The sequence below is a fragment of the Pipistrellus kuhlii genome, unplaced genomic scaffold (genome assembly GCF_014108245.1).
Source record: "Pipistrellus kuhlii isolate mPipKuh1 unplaced genomic scaffold, mPipKuh1.p scaffold_m20_p_9, whole genome shotgun sequence".
Taxonomy (NCBI): Eukaryota; Metazoa; Chordata; class Mammalia; order Chiroptera; family Vespertilionidae; genus Pipistrellus; species Pipistrellus kuhlii.
Window position 1 is genome coordinate 49,162,195 of NW_023425595.1, and position 14,269 is coordinate 49,176,463.

Below are 14,269 nucleotides of genomic sequence, written 5' to 3' on the forward strand. Positions count from 1 at the left end.
AGCCTTTTTTTTTGGGGGGGGGAGGGGGGCCTCCATAATGTTAGTTCATTTCCTACAGCCTTGTTCTAGAGACCGTTAGCAAATCCCTCCCATCCTTCTCCCTTCCACGTGAGGGATGTTTACCAGAGGACCTGTTTCCCATCCCAGTAATTGCTTCCATGCACAACCACAGCCACCTGATACGTAATGTTTAATCCACACTCTCTTTCCTCATCAAGCCTTAGAGTTTCCAGAGTATAGATGACCCTTAGACGACACAGGTTTGGATTGCCCAGGTCCACTTACACACAGATTTTATCCTATAAATACAGTTAGCTCTTCCTCTCCTGGATTCAACCAAACACAGATCAGTTGGGAGTATTTTCACACTCCCAACTGCAGATTCCCAAACACAGGGAAAAACTGGTTTCCATTCATGGCTGATTATACCTGAGGATGTGAAAGGCTGACTGCAGTTAAATTGTGAGGGAGTCAAAGTTATGTGTGGATTTTTGACTGGGGGGGTATGGTGTCAGCTCCCTTAATCACCCCCATGTTGTCCAATGGTTGCCTATATTTGTGAGGACTTGAACAGGGTGTTCACCTGATTTCCCCTGCAGAGTGTGTGCTCGTGGGAAGAAAGTCATACTGCAGGAGAGCCATTACCACCTGACATCAGACCCTACAATGGAGACTCCTAACTCTGTTTAAGGCAAGAACATGGAAGCCTGGCTGGTAATTGTAAAGATAGGAGGGGGGAAAAGGGCTTTTCTTTTACTTTGCTGTGGTCTTTCACAACTTATGAGAAGCACCTGATAATTAAACCTCAAGATTGTTAGCACCTCTGGTTTCAAACAGCCCCTCTGTTCAAACTGAGGGACAAGATAAGCTACTTTCAAGGATACATTCTTGCATACCCCTCCTCCCTGCTATTCTTACAACTCAGAGATAATTAGTAGACAGTTCTCTTTCCCTTCAAACAAGCCTCTTTTGAACTCTTCATAACTTTAGCTCTAAGAATGTTTTAGTAGCTTTGGAAAAATACTAAGATTCCTCTCTAGGACATCTGCCCCTGCCCAGTTTCTCTCCTAAAGAATTAACAAAGCAAACCCCCACACCAACTCACCCCCAAAGTCTGCTCAATTTCAGCTCCCAAAACCTCCTCCTTTCCTTCTCACCTATCAGCAGCAGCCAAGGCTTTAAAAGGGGGAGCCACTACTGTTCTTTTCCCTTCTATTGATTAGCAATGCACCAGCTCTTTCCTTTTGGGGGAAGTAAAACACACTTCCTCTATCTTTCTTTTTAGTTGTGACTTCTTTCACAGTCCATATCACTGGCCAAAAACCCTAGCAATAACCATCACTACTCCCAAAATAAAGCCAACACATGCTTCCCAATATACAATCTGATTAAATATTTTTATTGATTTTTAGAGAGAGAGGAAGTAAGGGGGAGAGAGAGAACCATTGATATGAGAGCCAAACATCAATTGGCTGCCTCTTGCATGCTCCCCACCTGGGATAAGGCCTGCAACCCTGGGCAGCTGGCCTGACTGGCAATCAAACTAGTAACCTTTTGGTGTAAGGGGAATGATGCCCAAACAACTGAGCGGCATGAGCCAGGGCCTCTCTTTAAAAACAGACTTCACCTGAGCCGCAGACATCATCTACCCCAGTGTTTCCCAACCTTCTCTCATGATGAGAATCACCTGGTGGAGTTGTTAAAACACAGATTCCTGAATCCCAACTAAGAAGTGCTAAACTAGAATTTTTGGGAACATATAGGTAAAATTGCATACTTAACTAGTGCTCTAAGACAGATTTTATATACAGAGCACTAAGTTAGGTATGCAATTTTACCTATATGTTCCCAAAAATTCTAGTTTAGCACTTCTTAGTTGGGATTCAGGAATCTGTGTTTTAACAACTCCACCAGGTGATTCTCATCATGAGAGAAGGTTGGGAAACACTGATCTACCCTTCCAGAGCTAGAGATCTCCCCCTCACCTGGTCCTTGTGCATCAAATATGGAGTCGTGTTTACCTGAGTTCAGATTCTAGCTCTGCCACTACTCGGCTGAGCTTGCTTCCCCCCGGATAAAACAGGAAGAGCATTCACTTTAGGGGTGGTTGTAAGGAGTAAGCCAGACCATATGCAATAACATTATCGATAGGCCCTTCGAAACTGTAACGTATGCAAAACGACGGATAAAGAAACCAATTACGACAGGCTAATTGATATAAACCAGAGTTAAGTTCCTACAGCATCTCATCAATGCTATAATAAAAATGTTTAAGGAAGCATTATTTGATGGCCTGCTATACTTCATAGGACGATAGTCACTGCCCGCTGTGGGAGACCATTACATGGGTTGTGGAGGGACTTTTTGGGGTTTGTTTGTTTTGGCTTTGGTCATAGATTTAAATTCCCAAAGCCTCACTTTCCTCTGTGTCTCTGTGCTGCTGGGTCTGCTCTCCAACAGGAACCTCAGCTCCTGAGGGCAGAGAGGTCAAGGTTACTGTTACAACCCAGATAGTCCACCCCAGGTAACTACGCAGATGAAGGGGCAGGTGGAACAGGGCAGAGAAAAAAAGGCTTCCAAGGAAAACAAGATAGGAATAAAAATCATTATTACTTACTCTCATCGGGCATGGTGCCAAGCCATTTTCATGAACTTTCTTTTTCACTTCTTCCCCAACAATCCCATTATAACAGCCTCCTTTATAGACATGAAAACTGACACCTGGAGAGTTGAACTCATTTTCTCAACGGCGTCCAGCTAGCAAGGAGCAGAGCTGAGAGCAGAATCCAGCGGCTGACTACAGAGCCCAGAATCTCACTCTGTGGGGCCTCTGTTTCTCTGAGAAAGCAAAGCTCTTTCTCAGAAACCCTGGGGCTCCAGCCATAGGAGGGCCCTACACTAGGTAAGACCATGCTGATGCTGCTTAACTGGAGCCATCTGGAGTTCTGCATCTGCACCTGGGCAGTAGGAACTGGAGTGGGTAATAAATGGGCGGGTCGTAGAGTCTCCTCAGCCTCATAATCTCTGGAGGTAAAAGGGAGTGGCTCCTGCTTTGAAAGTAAGTATGCAAACAAAAAACAGAAAACTTGAAGCGCAGTATCTTTCCTCTTTTTACCTGGTTCTTTAAAAATACTCGATGCTTGAAACTGGTGCTGAGGAGAGAGAGCAGCCTTAGGTTCGAGCCTGGAAGATGGAATTGGGGTCTCTACCAGGAATATTTGAGATTCTAAACTTGGGCCAGGCCTGTGGTTGGCAAACTGCGGCTCTTGAGCCACATGCGGCTCTTTGGCCCCTTGAGTGTGGCTCTTCCACAAAATACCACGGCCTGGGTGAGTCTATTTTGAAGAAGTGGTGTTAGAAGAAGTTTAAGTTTAAAAAATTTGGCTCTCAAGAAAAATTTCAATCGTTGTACTGTTGATATTTGGCTCTGTTGACTAATGAGTTTGCCGACCACTGGGGTAAGCCAAAGCTTTTCAAGTTCACCGTGACTGGTCCACTGCAAGTTCCCTCCAGTTTCTCAGGCTGGACTCTCCCTCTCTCTAAGCTTTAGCTTCTAAGTGTGTACAGTTGTTGGGGGTGGGTGTCAGACCTCTAAGGCTTATTCCCCCTGCCTGACATGATATGCTGCTGCCTCCGATAGAGGTCCTAGGAGCAGCCAGAGCATCATGGTCTCTTGAGAGAGCTTTGAAGTTCACCCTCACTCCTGGGATAGGGGAGAGAATAGAGCAGATGTCTACTCTGTCACATGAGTGACTGGGTCCTCTCTCTGCAGTGGCCATGAAGTGGTGGTGGCAGCTCTTGTTAGGGCTGTGGATAGTCACGCCCATCTGGGCTGGGGACAAGCGGCTCAATGTCTGCATGAAGACCAAGCACCACAAGCTGGAGCCTGGGCCAGAGGACCAGCTCTACGATGAGGTATAGGGGTCACACCTGGTCCAGGGGTCAGGGAGGGCTGCTTCCGCCAATCAGGAAAGGGGCACAAATGCCAAGATGGTTTCTGAGCCCTCATCGACCCTGACTTGTTTGGTTTCTTCGGTTGGAATTTGGGCAAAGCCCACTGGAGGGACACTATGACCTGTTGAAACCATAATCACTGAGTGATTGAAAGTGCCTGTCTCTGAGCTGCCTGGCCACTCAGGGAGCAGATGGAGATTCCAGAGGCTCATCATTGGCTCAGCATAGATTCCAACAAACATGGTCCTCCTTCTCTAGCCTTCCTACCAATAGGCCCCGGGGAAACATTTGACTTAAGTATCTCCTCCCCCAGCTCCTAAAGGCAATTGACAGGGATGTGGGAGGAGAAGCAGAGCTGGCATCTACATGGCATTTACTGAGCCCTTCTCAGCTACAGTGCTCTCCCACTCAGTGCAACCCCACATTTCCCCGGGTCTCATGGGGTTCCTCTGCTGCCCCTCAGGAGCGGAGACACTGGAAGTCATGCTTCTGGGGACTATGGCAGCCTCCCTGTGGCAGGGAGGTCAGTGTGCAGGTGTCCTTGGGGATCTATTGACAGATTGCTAGCATTCCTTGTGTACAGGGGGTGCTGGCCTAAAGGCATTGCACCTGCCCAGGTCCTCTTCTAGGGAACACATTTTCCTCTCTACCTTAGATACCCATCAACCCCCTGCCTTGACCCCCCCACACACCACCCCAAAATTCCTATTGCTTCTTCTACCTTCAGTGCACCCCCTGGAAGGACAATGCCTGCTGCACGGCCAACACAAGCTGGGAAGCCCACCTGGAGGAGGCCTTGCTCTACAACTTCAGCTTGCTTCACTGTGGACTGATGATGCCCGATTGTGAGAAGCACTTCATCCAGGCCAAGTGCTTCCATCAGTGCTCCCCAAACCTGGGGCCTTGGATCCAGCAGGTGGGAAGACTGGGCTGAGGAGGCGGGAGGCACCTCTGTGCGATGCCCTGCTCCTGAGGGCCCGAGTCCCAGGACACTAACAGGAACTGCTAATGCTGTCCCCTGTGGACAAGAGCAGAGGCAGAGGCCGCTGTTGGGAAAGGGATGGAAGGAAGCTGCCTCCGGAGAATGGCCCTGTCAGGAGATGGGTCGGAGGAGAACAGTGGGATGGGGGACTATCTTCTGTCTGTAGGAACAGAAGCTGCGTAGCCTGGGACAGACTTTAATCTCTTGGCCTCGTTGTTCTCATTGGTAAAATACCCCTTAAAGACTTCACAGGAGGGTGTGCTCAGATAGTACCTGGCACAAGAGTACCATTGTAGCCACTGATTTCGACTGTTCATTCCTTGTCTCTGGCTACTCATCCAGGTGGCCCCATGTGAGCAGGAAGAGCGGATTGTGGACGTACCCCTCTGCCAGGAGGACTGCGTGCAGTGGTGGGCAGACTGCCGCACATCCCGAACTTGCAAATCCAACTGGCTCGGTGGCTGGGACTGGAGCCGGGGTGAGTGGTGCTTGACAGAGCCGGGGAGGTGGGGGGCAGGGCCCTGGAGGCCCCTGACCTGGAGGGGCAGGTGCCAGCCTTCTATGGTCCCCCAAGGCAAGGATGGGGGTGTGAGGCTGGGAATAATGGGAGGTAAGCTGTCCCTGCCTTAATTCCTCCAGGGAGGAGCCGCTGTCCTGAAAGGTCCCGCTGCCTTCCTTTCCCCTATTACTTCCCCACCCCGGCTGACTTGTGTGAGAAGATTTGGAGCAACTCCTTCAAGGCCAGCCCTGAGCGCAGGAACAGTGGTCGGTGTCTGCAGAAGTGGTTCGAGCCCTCTCAGTGTAACCCCAACGTGGCCGTGGCCCAGTTCTTTGCCAGCTCTGCCCCATCCTGGGAACTCTCCTATACTCTCATGGCCTTCTCTCTTTCCCTGCTGTTTCTTTCCTGAGAGCCCCTACTTCTCCCTCCCACACTCCCCCGGCTATGGCCAGGCCAGGCCCTGGCAGCCTCCTTCCTCAGTCCTGTCCTGACACAGAGCAGCACAGCCTATGGGACTGGGGGGGCACGGATGTTGCAGGAGCAGGTGCCGGAGCCTTTGCACATTAGTTCTAGACCCCTCCACTGCTCTGCTCTGCCCCCCCCCCCCCCCCCCGAAAGGCAGCCTGGGGTGGGGACTGACAAAGTCACTCACCCCATCCTGCCTTAGGCTGGTGGTGGGCCTTTCACATCCAGTGAACACCAACCACCCTTTCCCTGGCAGAGCCGGTGGGGACAGCCCTGGGCATCCCTTCCACGTTGGTGCCTCCACTAGCACAGCAGCTGAGTTTTCCTGTGACTCGCCATATCCGAGCTCTATACCCAGGGAGTCAATTGCACCAAGAGGGGGCCAGTTTGCCTGCTGTGCTGAGGTTAGAGTTGGCTGGTACTTACCTAGAAGGAGGACTAACTTGGGCCCTCTCGTTATACCCTTCCTCTGCTCTGGGGGGAGTGCTTTCAACACCCTCTTTTTTCAATAAGTGAGGCACTGAACAAAAGGTCTAACACCAGGGCGAGGATGGGGCCTCCCTGACCACCAGCTCTATTTTGGACACCAAGACTGAAAGCAGCTGCCTCAACTGCTTTCAGCTTTCCCTCAGCACAGCCTGGACCCTTGGAAGCCCGAGTCCTGATCCAGCTTTCCTTTCTGACTTTTGGCAAGCCCTCTCACCTTCATTTCAGACTGTCTGGGCTCCTCTCTCTGCTGAGAGGAATGAGGTAGTTGGACCAGATGCTTTTCACTTATAAAAAAGGAAATGGGAACGCCAGTGCCACTGTCTGTGGGGATAATCTGTGCTTCTCAGGAACAAGCCCGAAGAACAAGACCGCAGAGTCAGGTGCCCTGGGGCAGCCTTCACATCCCCTTTGTAAGTGGACTGGCAGCCCACTGCCCGCTCAGAACCTCTGGAGCCTGAAGCCCAGTAGCTTCCCAGCACAGGTGTTGTCTCGCCCTCAACCTTCTCTTTGATGAAGAGAGGCTTCTAATGCTTCTGTACCCGAGTCGGTTGGCTTTTCCAACAACGACTCATTCTTGTCGGGCACCAGCAAGCCCTGCTCATAAGTCAGACTCCCACCTCCATTCCTCCCATGCTCACCTTGCACATGCTCCTCCATGGAGCAAGCCCTGTGGTGAGGGCACTGGGGTCCTAAAATCAGCAAGAGAGCGCTCTTTCCACGTGAGGGCTCAGGGTCTGGAGGAGGGGACAGACAGCAGTGGTGGTGGCAAAGCCCTTCTCCGGAAGTCTGCAAGAGTGAGGGGCAGGGTCCTGGGAAGGCCTCACAAGGGGGTGATGGGTAAGCCCCACGGAAGAAGGGTCACTTCATTGAGAACAGAAAGAAGATGTTAGACAAAACCACCTGTCCCCCCAAGGCATGAATTAGATGAAGCAGAATCTTTAACTGCTCTTAATACATTGTCGCTTCAAAAACACATGTAAGTAAAATTTCTTAAGCACTGTATGACGTGCCTGAGGTTGTATGCTTGGTAAGAAAGCTGAGTGTTTAATCACTTTCTTTAGTATTCTTAGGTATAAATATTTAAAAAATAGCCTGGCTGGTGTTGGTCAGTGGTTGAGCCCTGACCCATGAACCAGGAGGTCACTGTTCAATTCCCGGTCAGGGTACATTCTGGATTGCAGTCTTGATCTTCAGTGTGAGGCATGCATGAGACAGCTAATCAATGATTCTCTCATCATTGATGTTTCTATCTCTCCTCCTTCGTCTCTGAAATCAGTAAAAATATATTTTAAAAAATAGTCAAAGGATGGTTAAAATTGAGACAAAACCAGAGTAGTTCTGGTGGCCCTAATAACTGTTCCTATTTATTGATCACTTACTCTGAGCCTGGGCTCTGCTGTGCTCCTAACATGCATTATTAGCTCGTTGGAGCTTCACAAAAGCCTTGAGATACACTCCTGCATGCCCATTTTCCAAGTTAGGACTGAAGCCTAAGTAAGTTTGAAACCAAGTAAGCCTGACCCCAGGCTCCCAGCTCATAAGGCTTACACCAAGCATCCTGGCAAGTTGTTGAATGCGGCTGACGTTGAAGGGTGAAGGAGGCTGGCTGGAGGCCGGGCATGGTCAGGAAAGAACTCGCTCCCCAGCTGTGGTTGGAAGGGGTGATGGATTTTAAGTAATGGAATGAAACTTTCAGATTTGCAGTTAAATTATTTTTTTTAAATCACAGTGGCCCATGCACATGACTAAAATACTTATGCCAAAGATCTCTAACTCAGAGCAACAGAGCCTCAGCCAGCCAGCCCCTTGGGCCCAGGACCCCTGCCCAGAGGCACCCACTCTTTTTTTTTTTTTTTTTTTAAATATATTTTATTGATTTTTTACAGAGAGGAAGGGAGAGAGATAGAAAGCTAGAAACATCGATCAGCTGCCTCTTGCACACCCCCTACCAGGGATGTGCCCGCAACCAAGGTACATGCGCTTGACCGGAATCGAACCCGGGACCTCTCAGTCTCCAGACCGACGCTCTTCCACTGAGCCAAACCGGTTTTAGCTGAGGCACCCACTCTTAACCATATCTAGACTTAGCTTTCAAAAGTTGCAAAAGGGAATTTAGGGTGTGGTGGTTTTTTTTGTTTTTTTTTTTTTGTTTTGTTTTGTGTTTTTGTGTGTGTGTGTGTGTGTGTGTGTGTGTTTTCTCTTTGTTCTGTTAGTTTCTCAACTTAATCTTCCTATCTTTATAATTTAGGCAATCCACTTTTAATTTCCAGGAGCCTTTTTATTTTTCATTCCCTTATTGTTTTCAGTTTTATGAATATCTCCTAAAATCTCACTGAAAATCTAATTAGAATTTTTTTTTTTTTAAAGCTTGTTTCTAGTCTCTGAATGGCCTGTCTCCTCCAAGGTCAATCTGTTCTGTTTATCTTGATCTTCTCCTGAGGGCTGCTGGTTTTCTCTGTGTCTGGTGACCCTGGCCATGAGTCCATATTTCTGAGTGAGGACTGGGTTGATTTTCCTATTTGGTTGCTATAGGAGTCCTCCATGGTTATATATGTGGGTTCTCTCCCCTGACTAGCAAAGCTGATGAGTTCTGTAGGGCTTGTTGGCTAGAAGACTGCTCCAGATTATGGAAATAAATGAAGACCAACCAAACGAGAACAAGCAAAAGCTGTTTACTCAGAGCTTCCCTAACAAGAGAGTCAGCTACCATTCTGTGTGTTTTGGCAGAGACTCGGGCAGAGTAAGGGGGGAAACCTTTTTTGTAAGGCTGTTGGCATGGGGAAGCTGTAGGCAGGTTAACCATAAGCAGACATCCTATGTGATGGACTAGAGATGCATTTTTGGCTTTCTCTAGTTGGTCCTCGGTTGGAAGCAAAGATTAAAAATTAGCTGTCAGTTATTAATCAAGTCTTGGCTGTTTGGGACTAATTGTTAGCAGGGTTATTGTTTTGCTTCTTGGGCTGGTTACTAGAGATACTGGCCTAACTTCCTGTAAGTCTGACCTTTAGGTAGCAGGCTGGCTTTCAGGGCTGATTACTGCAGATAATGGGTTAGAATTTTACTATATATATATATATATATATATATATATATATATATATATATATATAATCTATATATGCCATTGTGTATCGTATACATAGTCTCTCAAGACTGAGTTGACAGGAGCTACATTGGAGTGCAGAGCCCACAAATGCTGGAACAAATATGATTCTCTCTGAGGTGCCAGCACCATGCATTTAACCACATGTGAAACTCCAGCACTATCCAGAATTTAATGTTTTTAGAGAAGACCTCTTCCGAGTTCCCCCTACCTAGGGGTCCAAGTTGGGTTGCCTGAGCTGTAGAAGTGGGCAGAGGACACAGGGCAGGCACCTGTAGATGTTCTCTCTCTGTCCTCTGAGCCTTCTTCCACTGCAACTGCCTCCTCCATTTCCTCTGGCCACCTCTGTTCCCTTTGATGTGTTTTTATACACTTTCCACCTTCAAAATATTTACTGAACTCTCTTGCTTACTGGTGTTTTCCTTCACTCTCTTTTTGTAAAGGAACACTTAGAAATAAATACAGTAGTGGGATCCCAGGTATTCATTCTACCTACTCTAACCAGCAGCTGCAGATTTTTAAAAAGATGTCATTGTTATCTGAAGAGCATATTAAAAGAGGGCCAGACTGGAGACACAAAGGCTGAGGACAATGTTTTGGATGAATTTGCAGGAGGGAAATTAAATAGAAACGCAGGTGATAGAAACCTAATTGTGAGAAATACTCTAGGAGAAAATCAGATTGCAGGGGAGACAGACCAGAAAGGGAGAGATTCAGAAACTGTTAGGAAGACAGAGCCCATAGAAATCTGAACCATAGTTTTGAATACAGTGCCACAAAATACAGTAAGTCCTAATTTAATGTCATGGTTGGCTTCTTAGAAACTGTGACTTTAAGCAAAAAGGTTTATAGCAAAAGAAATGTTACCCTAGGCTAATTGATATAAGAGTTAAGTTCCTATGACATACTTCTGGCTACAAAAACATGACTAAAATTCTCAATAAAGACCCAAGACACTTCCGATATTAAACATTGAAATGTGAACTATACATACACTTAAGAAAGATTTATAAAAAAAACATGGTCATTATTTTCCAAGTCTGCTTATTCCACTTCAAGGTCTGGGGTGACTGGAGCCCATGTGACAGGTCAGGGTGTCAGGGTGAATCCACTCTGATAGGCTGCCCTACCATCCCAGGGCACACTCACACCCACACACACTCAGGTTGGAATAATTAGGCATGCTGAATCACCTAATGGGTTCATGTGTGGGATATGGGAGGAAACCAGAATCCTCAAAGAATGCCCACAGATAGTGGCCCTTACGTGAATTATTTTTGTGTGTGTGTGCGTGACTAGAGGCCTGGTGCATGGAATTCATGAACAGGTAGGGTTCCTAGGCCTGGCCAGTGATCAGGGCCGATCTGTGAGGCTACCAGCAGGGTGATTGGGGGAAGAGGGCAGGAAGGTCCCGCTAGCACCTGCCTTGGCTGGTCTGGGGCCTGAGGGCTGGGGGAAGCTCCTGCATTGAGTGTCTGCCCCCTGGTGGTCAGTGCATGTCATAGTGATCGGTCATTCCACCATTCGGTTGACTTGCATATTAGGCTTTTATTATATAGGATGTTGAACAGACAACATTATTTGAAGACCTGTTGTAAGTATAAGATAAAATGGGGAAAGAGAGAACTATCACAAGGACACACCAAACTTGGACACCTCAACTCCAAAGCTACCATTTGGAAGAGGTCCTTTCTCCAGCCTACATCGTACCAAGTCTTAGTTGGGGGTAGGAGGCAGTGGTTAGGGGGTGAAGAACATTCCTTCTAATGGAGGCAACCCAGGCACTTTCCCACTATGCTATAAACATCAAACCTGTTCCTGTCCTTCCTCAGAGAATTCTGGGAATTGTGGAGTAGTAGGTGAAAAAGAAAAACAAAATGGCCCTCTTTTGTATGCATCCCTTGCTTTATGACCCCTTTCTGAGTCACTTTCTTCAGTAAGACCCCTTACCTGAGGGCAGAAGCTGCTACAGCCCTCATGCACTGGAATCTTGTTCCCAGACCACCTCTGCTGAGCACCCCTCCCCGCCCTCCTTCACCATTTTCCTGCCCACTCCTTTCCCTAACCCCCAACTTCCTCCTACCACAAATATGAATGCTTCCTTTGGTACTACTGCCCACTGTCCCATCACTTCTGCTGAAACTGGGGACCCAGTTTTGGAGATTATTTTGGTGTTTAGGGCTGATGTCCTTTGGATTGGATCGCATTCCCCAACTCCAGCTCTTGAGACAGCTTGATTGTCCAATCTCATCTCACATCTCAGGGGGGGGCAGTATTCCTGCCAACAAAACCAATCACCGGTTTTTAATTTTCAATCCTTCCCTCTGTTCTGCTCACATCCATCCTCGGATTCACCCTCCTACAGAATCAGAAATCACTTTTAGTAGTTTTGCTACAAATTAACCAAACAGAAATATCTGAAGGAAGAGAGAGAGCACCTCCTGGGAGGAGAGGCTGCTGATGGGCATGGAGATGCTAGTGGGATGTCAGCATGAAGATTTCCATCAAACAACTGACTTGGGGTGTATGAGAGAGGTCAGGGCTAGAGATAAGAACTTTGGAATCATTTTCCTGGAACTGTTATTTGGACTTGTGGAAATAGAAGAGTTTTCTAAAAAAAAAAAATTAGGAGGGAAATGGAGAGATTATGAACAGTCTCTAACTTACCTACAATTAGGAGGTGACTGGGGAAATGGAGCTGGTGAAGAGAAAAAGAAGCAGAAGCTAGGGTAGAATAGAAATAAAAAAACTGTATCCCAGATGGACAAGGTCAAATTCTGAGTTGTCATTCATATATTAATCCATAAATAACTACGGAGTTCTTACTCTGTCCTAGATGTTGTGCTGATCCTCAGAACTGACAAACTGAATGGAAAAAAATGAAAAATGACTGTGTATGAAAATAAGGCTCTGTCCCATAATCTGTAGGAACCCAACCTACTATCTACAATAACAAGACCAAGAAATCAAACTACTTATCTACAGCAATCAGTCCAAGAACAAATAACTCCTTTAATAATCAGCCCCAAGTGGCCAGGACTTGATTAATAACGGCCAGCTTCTCCATTGCTGGCCCCTGTTTCCAACTTAGGACAAACTGGAGAAAGGCAAATATTCATTTCTAACCAATCTCATGCAATACCTCATTTCTAGTTAGTCCACCTACAGCTTCCTCATGCTAATTACCTCTGATGGGTGCACACCCGAAGCTTTCTCTTTTTTCCATTCATCTGCCTGCCCTGAGGCGCCAACATTCAAGTGACAATGGATGGCTCCTTTGCAAGTTCTGAATAGCCTTTGCATGTTCTCATTTGGTTAGTCTTTATTTCCACATATAATGAGTGAGATAAACATGGTTCCTGGCCCCAGAGAGCTTAATAGAGTCAAAGGGCACACAATGGAAATATAAGTAAATAATTAAAATTAAAATAGCTTCAAATGTGACAATTAAGAGGGAGAAATATAAGGGCCTTTGAGAGGGATGGGGGAGGTGGCTAATTTAGATGAGCTAGATACTTCAAAGAAGTAGGCAGCATGAAGGACCACTTTGAGGATCAGGGGCCATGTCTGTAGGATAAATGTAGTGGAAGTAAAGTTAAAAGAGAAAAGAAGGCTGACAGGATGAGATCTAGTGTACGAACACAAAGATTGACCCTGGAAATGAGTTAAGATAAGGGGGGAGCAATTTAAAATGCTTCAAATATAACCCACTGAATCAACAGTAGAGCTTTGCCATCTGCAGGGAGTTTGGAAGCTGAAACAACTGGGCTGGCGGGAGCATTCTGGCCCAAGTGTGGGGCGTGGGCAGCTGCTCCCCACCTTTGGCTTTCCAAATGCACAGCCCAGGCAGCTTGTCTACCCAGAGTTAAATGGTTAGTGTAAACTTTCCAAGGATCAAAATGGACCCAAGGGCCCGGCAAGCAACAACACAGAAATAAGATTATTTTCAGAGCCAGTAGAGTTTATGAAGAGAGAGGTTAAGACCTGCCCCCAGCAATGAAAAAGCAAACATCTTAAATTTATCTCAGCCTTTTCTGAGCTCTGCATCTGTCCTCAGAGACCGGCTTCCAATCCCAGAGTAGCCACCGATGGTGAAGCTGCTGAGGTCGCACCCTCTGACTCCAGCTTAAGAGAGTAAGAACCTAGACTTTATTGGGCTGTGCTTACTTTAATTCAAAGGTGAGCTCTGGAAGGAAAGAGCAATTTTCCCTTAGCAGACAGCTCCAGGGAGGCAGGTCACAGATGGGAACAGAGAGGCAGCCAGCAGGGGCCCATTTCTAACAGTCCGTTAAATTTAGAGATTACCCTCTGTAGACATAAATGTGTGTTTTTTCTTTTCCCTCCAGAGGCATAGAAGTAAACAGAGAAAGACACGAAAAACTATATGTTGCTATATTTTCATTTTAAGCAAGAGGTTCTTAACCCATTTTCTAAAACTAAGATAAAGGTATTTGTCTTACACATGATTTAATTTTTTCAAGAACTGAAAAATTAATGATTTGGGGGAGTAATGAGTGAGATGGAAATGTGGCTGAATAGTTTCATGATTTTGGTAAGAATTTTTATTTATCTTTTTAAATATATTTTATTGATTTTCTTACAGAGAGGAAGGGAAAGAGATAGAGAGTTTGAAACATTGATGAGAGAGAAATATCGATCAGCTGCCTCCTGCACACCCCTTCATACGGATGTGCCCACAACCAAGGTACATGCCCTTGACTGAAATTGAACCTGGGACCGTTGAGTCCACAGGCCCACAGGCCAACGCTCTATCCAC

At 46.8% G+C, this 14,269-nt stretch overlaps 1 protein-coding gene across 1 annotated transcript; it reads left to right on the forward strand.

The window, feature by feature from the left end:
• The first annotated feature begins 3,777 nt into the window (after window positions 1-3,777).
• IZUMO1R (IZUMO1 receptor, JUNO) lies at window positions 3,778-5,867 on the forward strand. Its single transcript, XM_036426719.2, has 4 exons — window positions 3,778-3,915; window positions 4,682-4,886; window positions 5,274-5,414; window positions 5,576-5,867. The coding sequence occupies exons 1-4, from the start codon at window positions 3,778-3,780 to the stop codon at window positions 5,842-5,844; spliced, it is 753 nt and encodes a 250-aa protein (XP_036282612.1). The 3' UTR covers window positions 5,845-5,867.
• The last annotated feature ends 8,402 nt before the right edge of the window (window positions 5,868-14,269 follow it).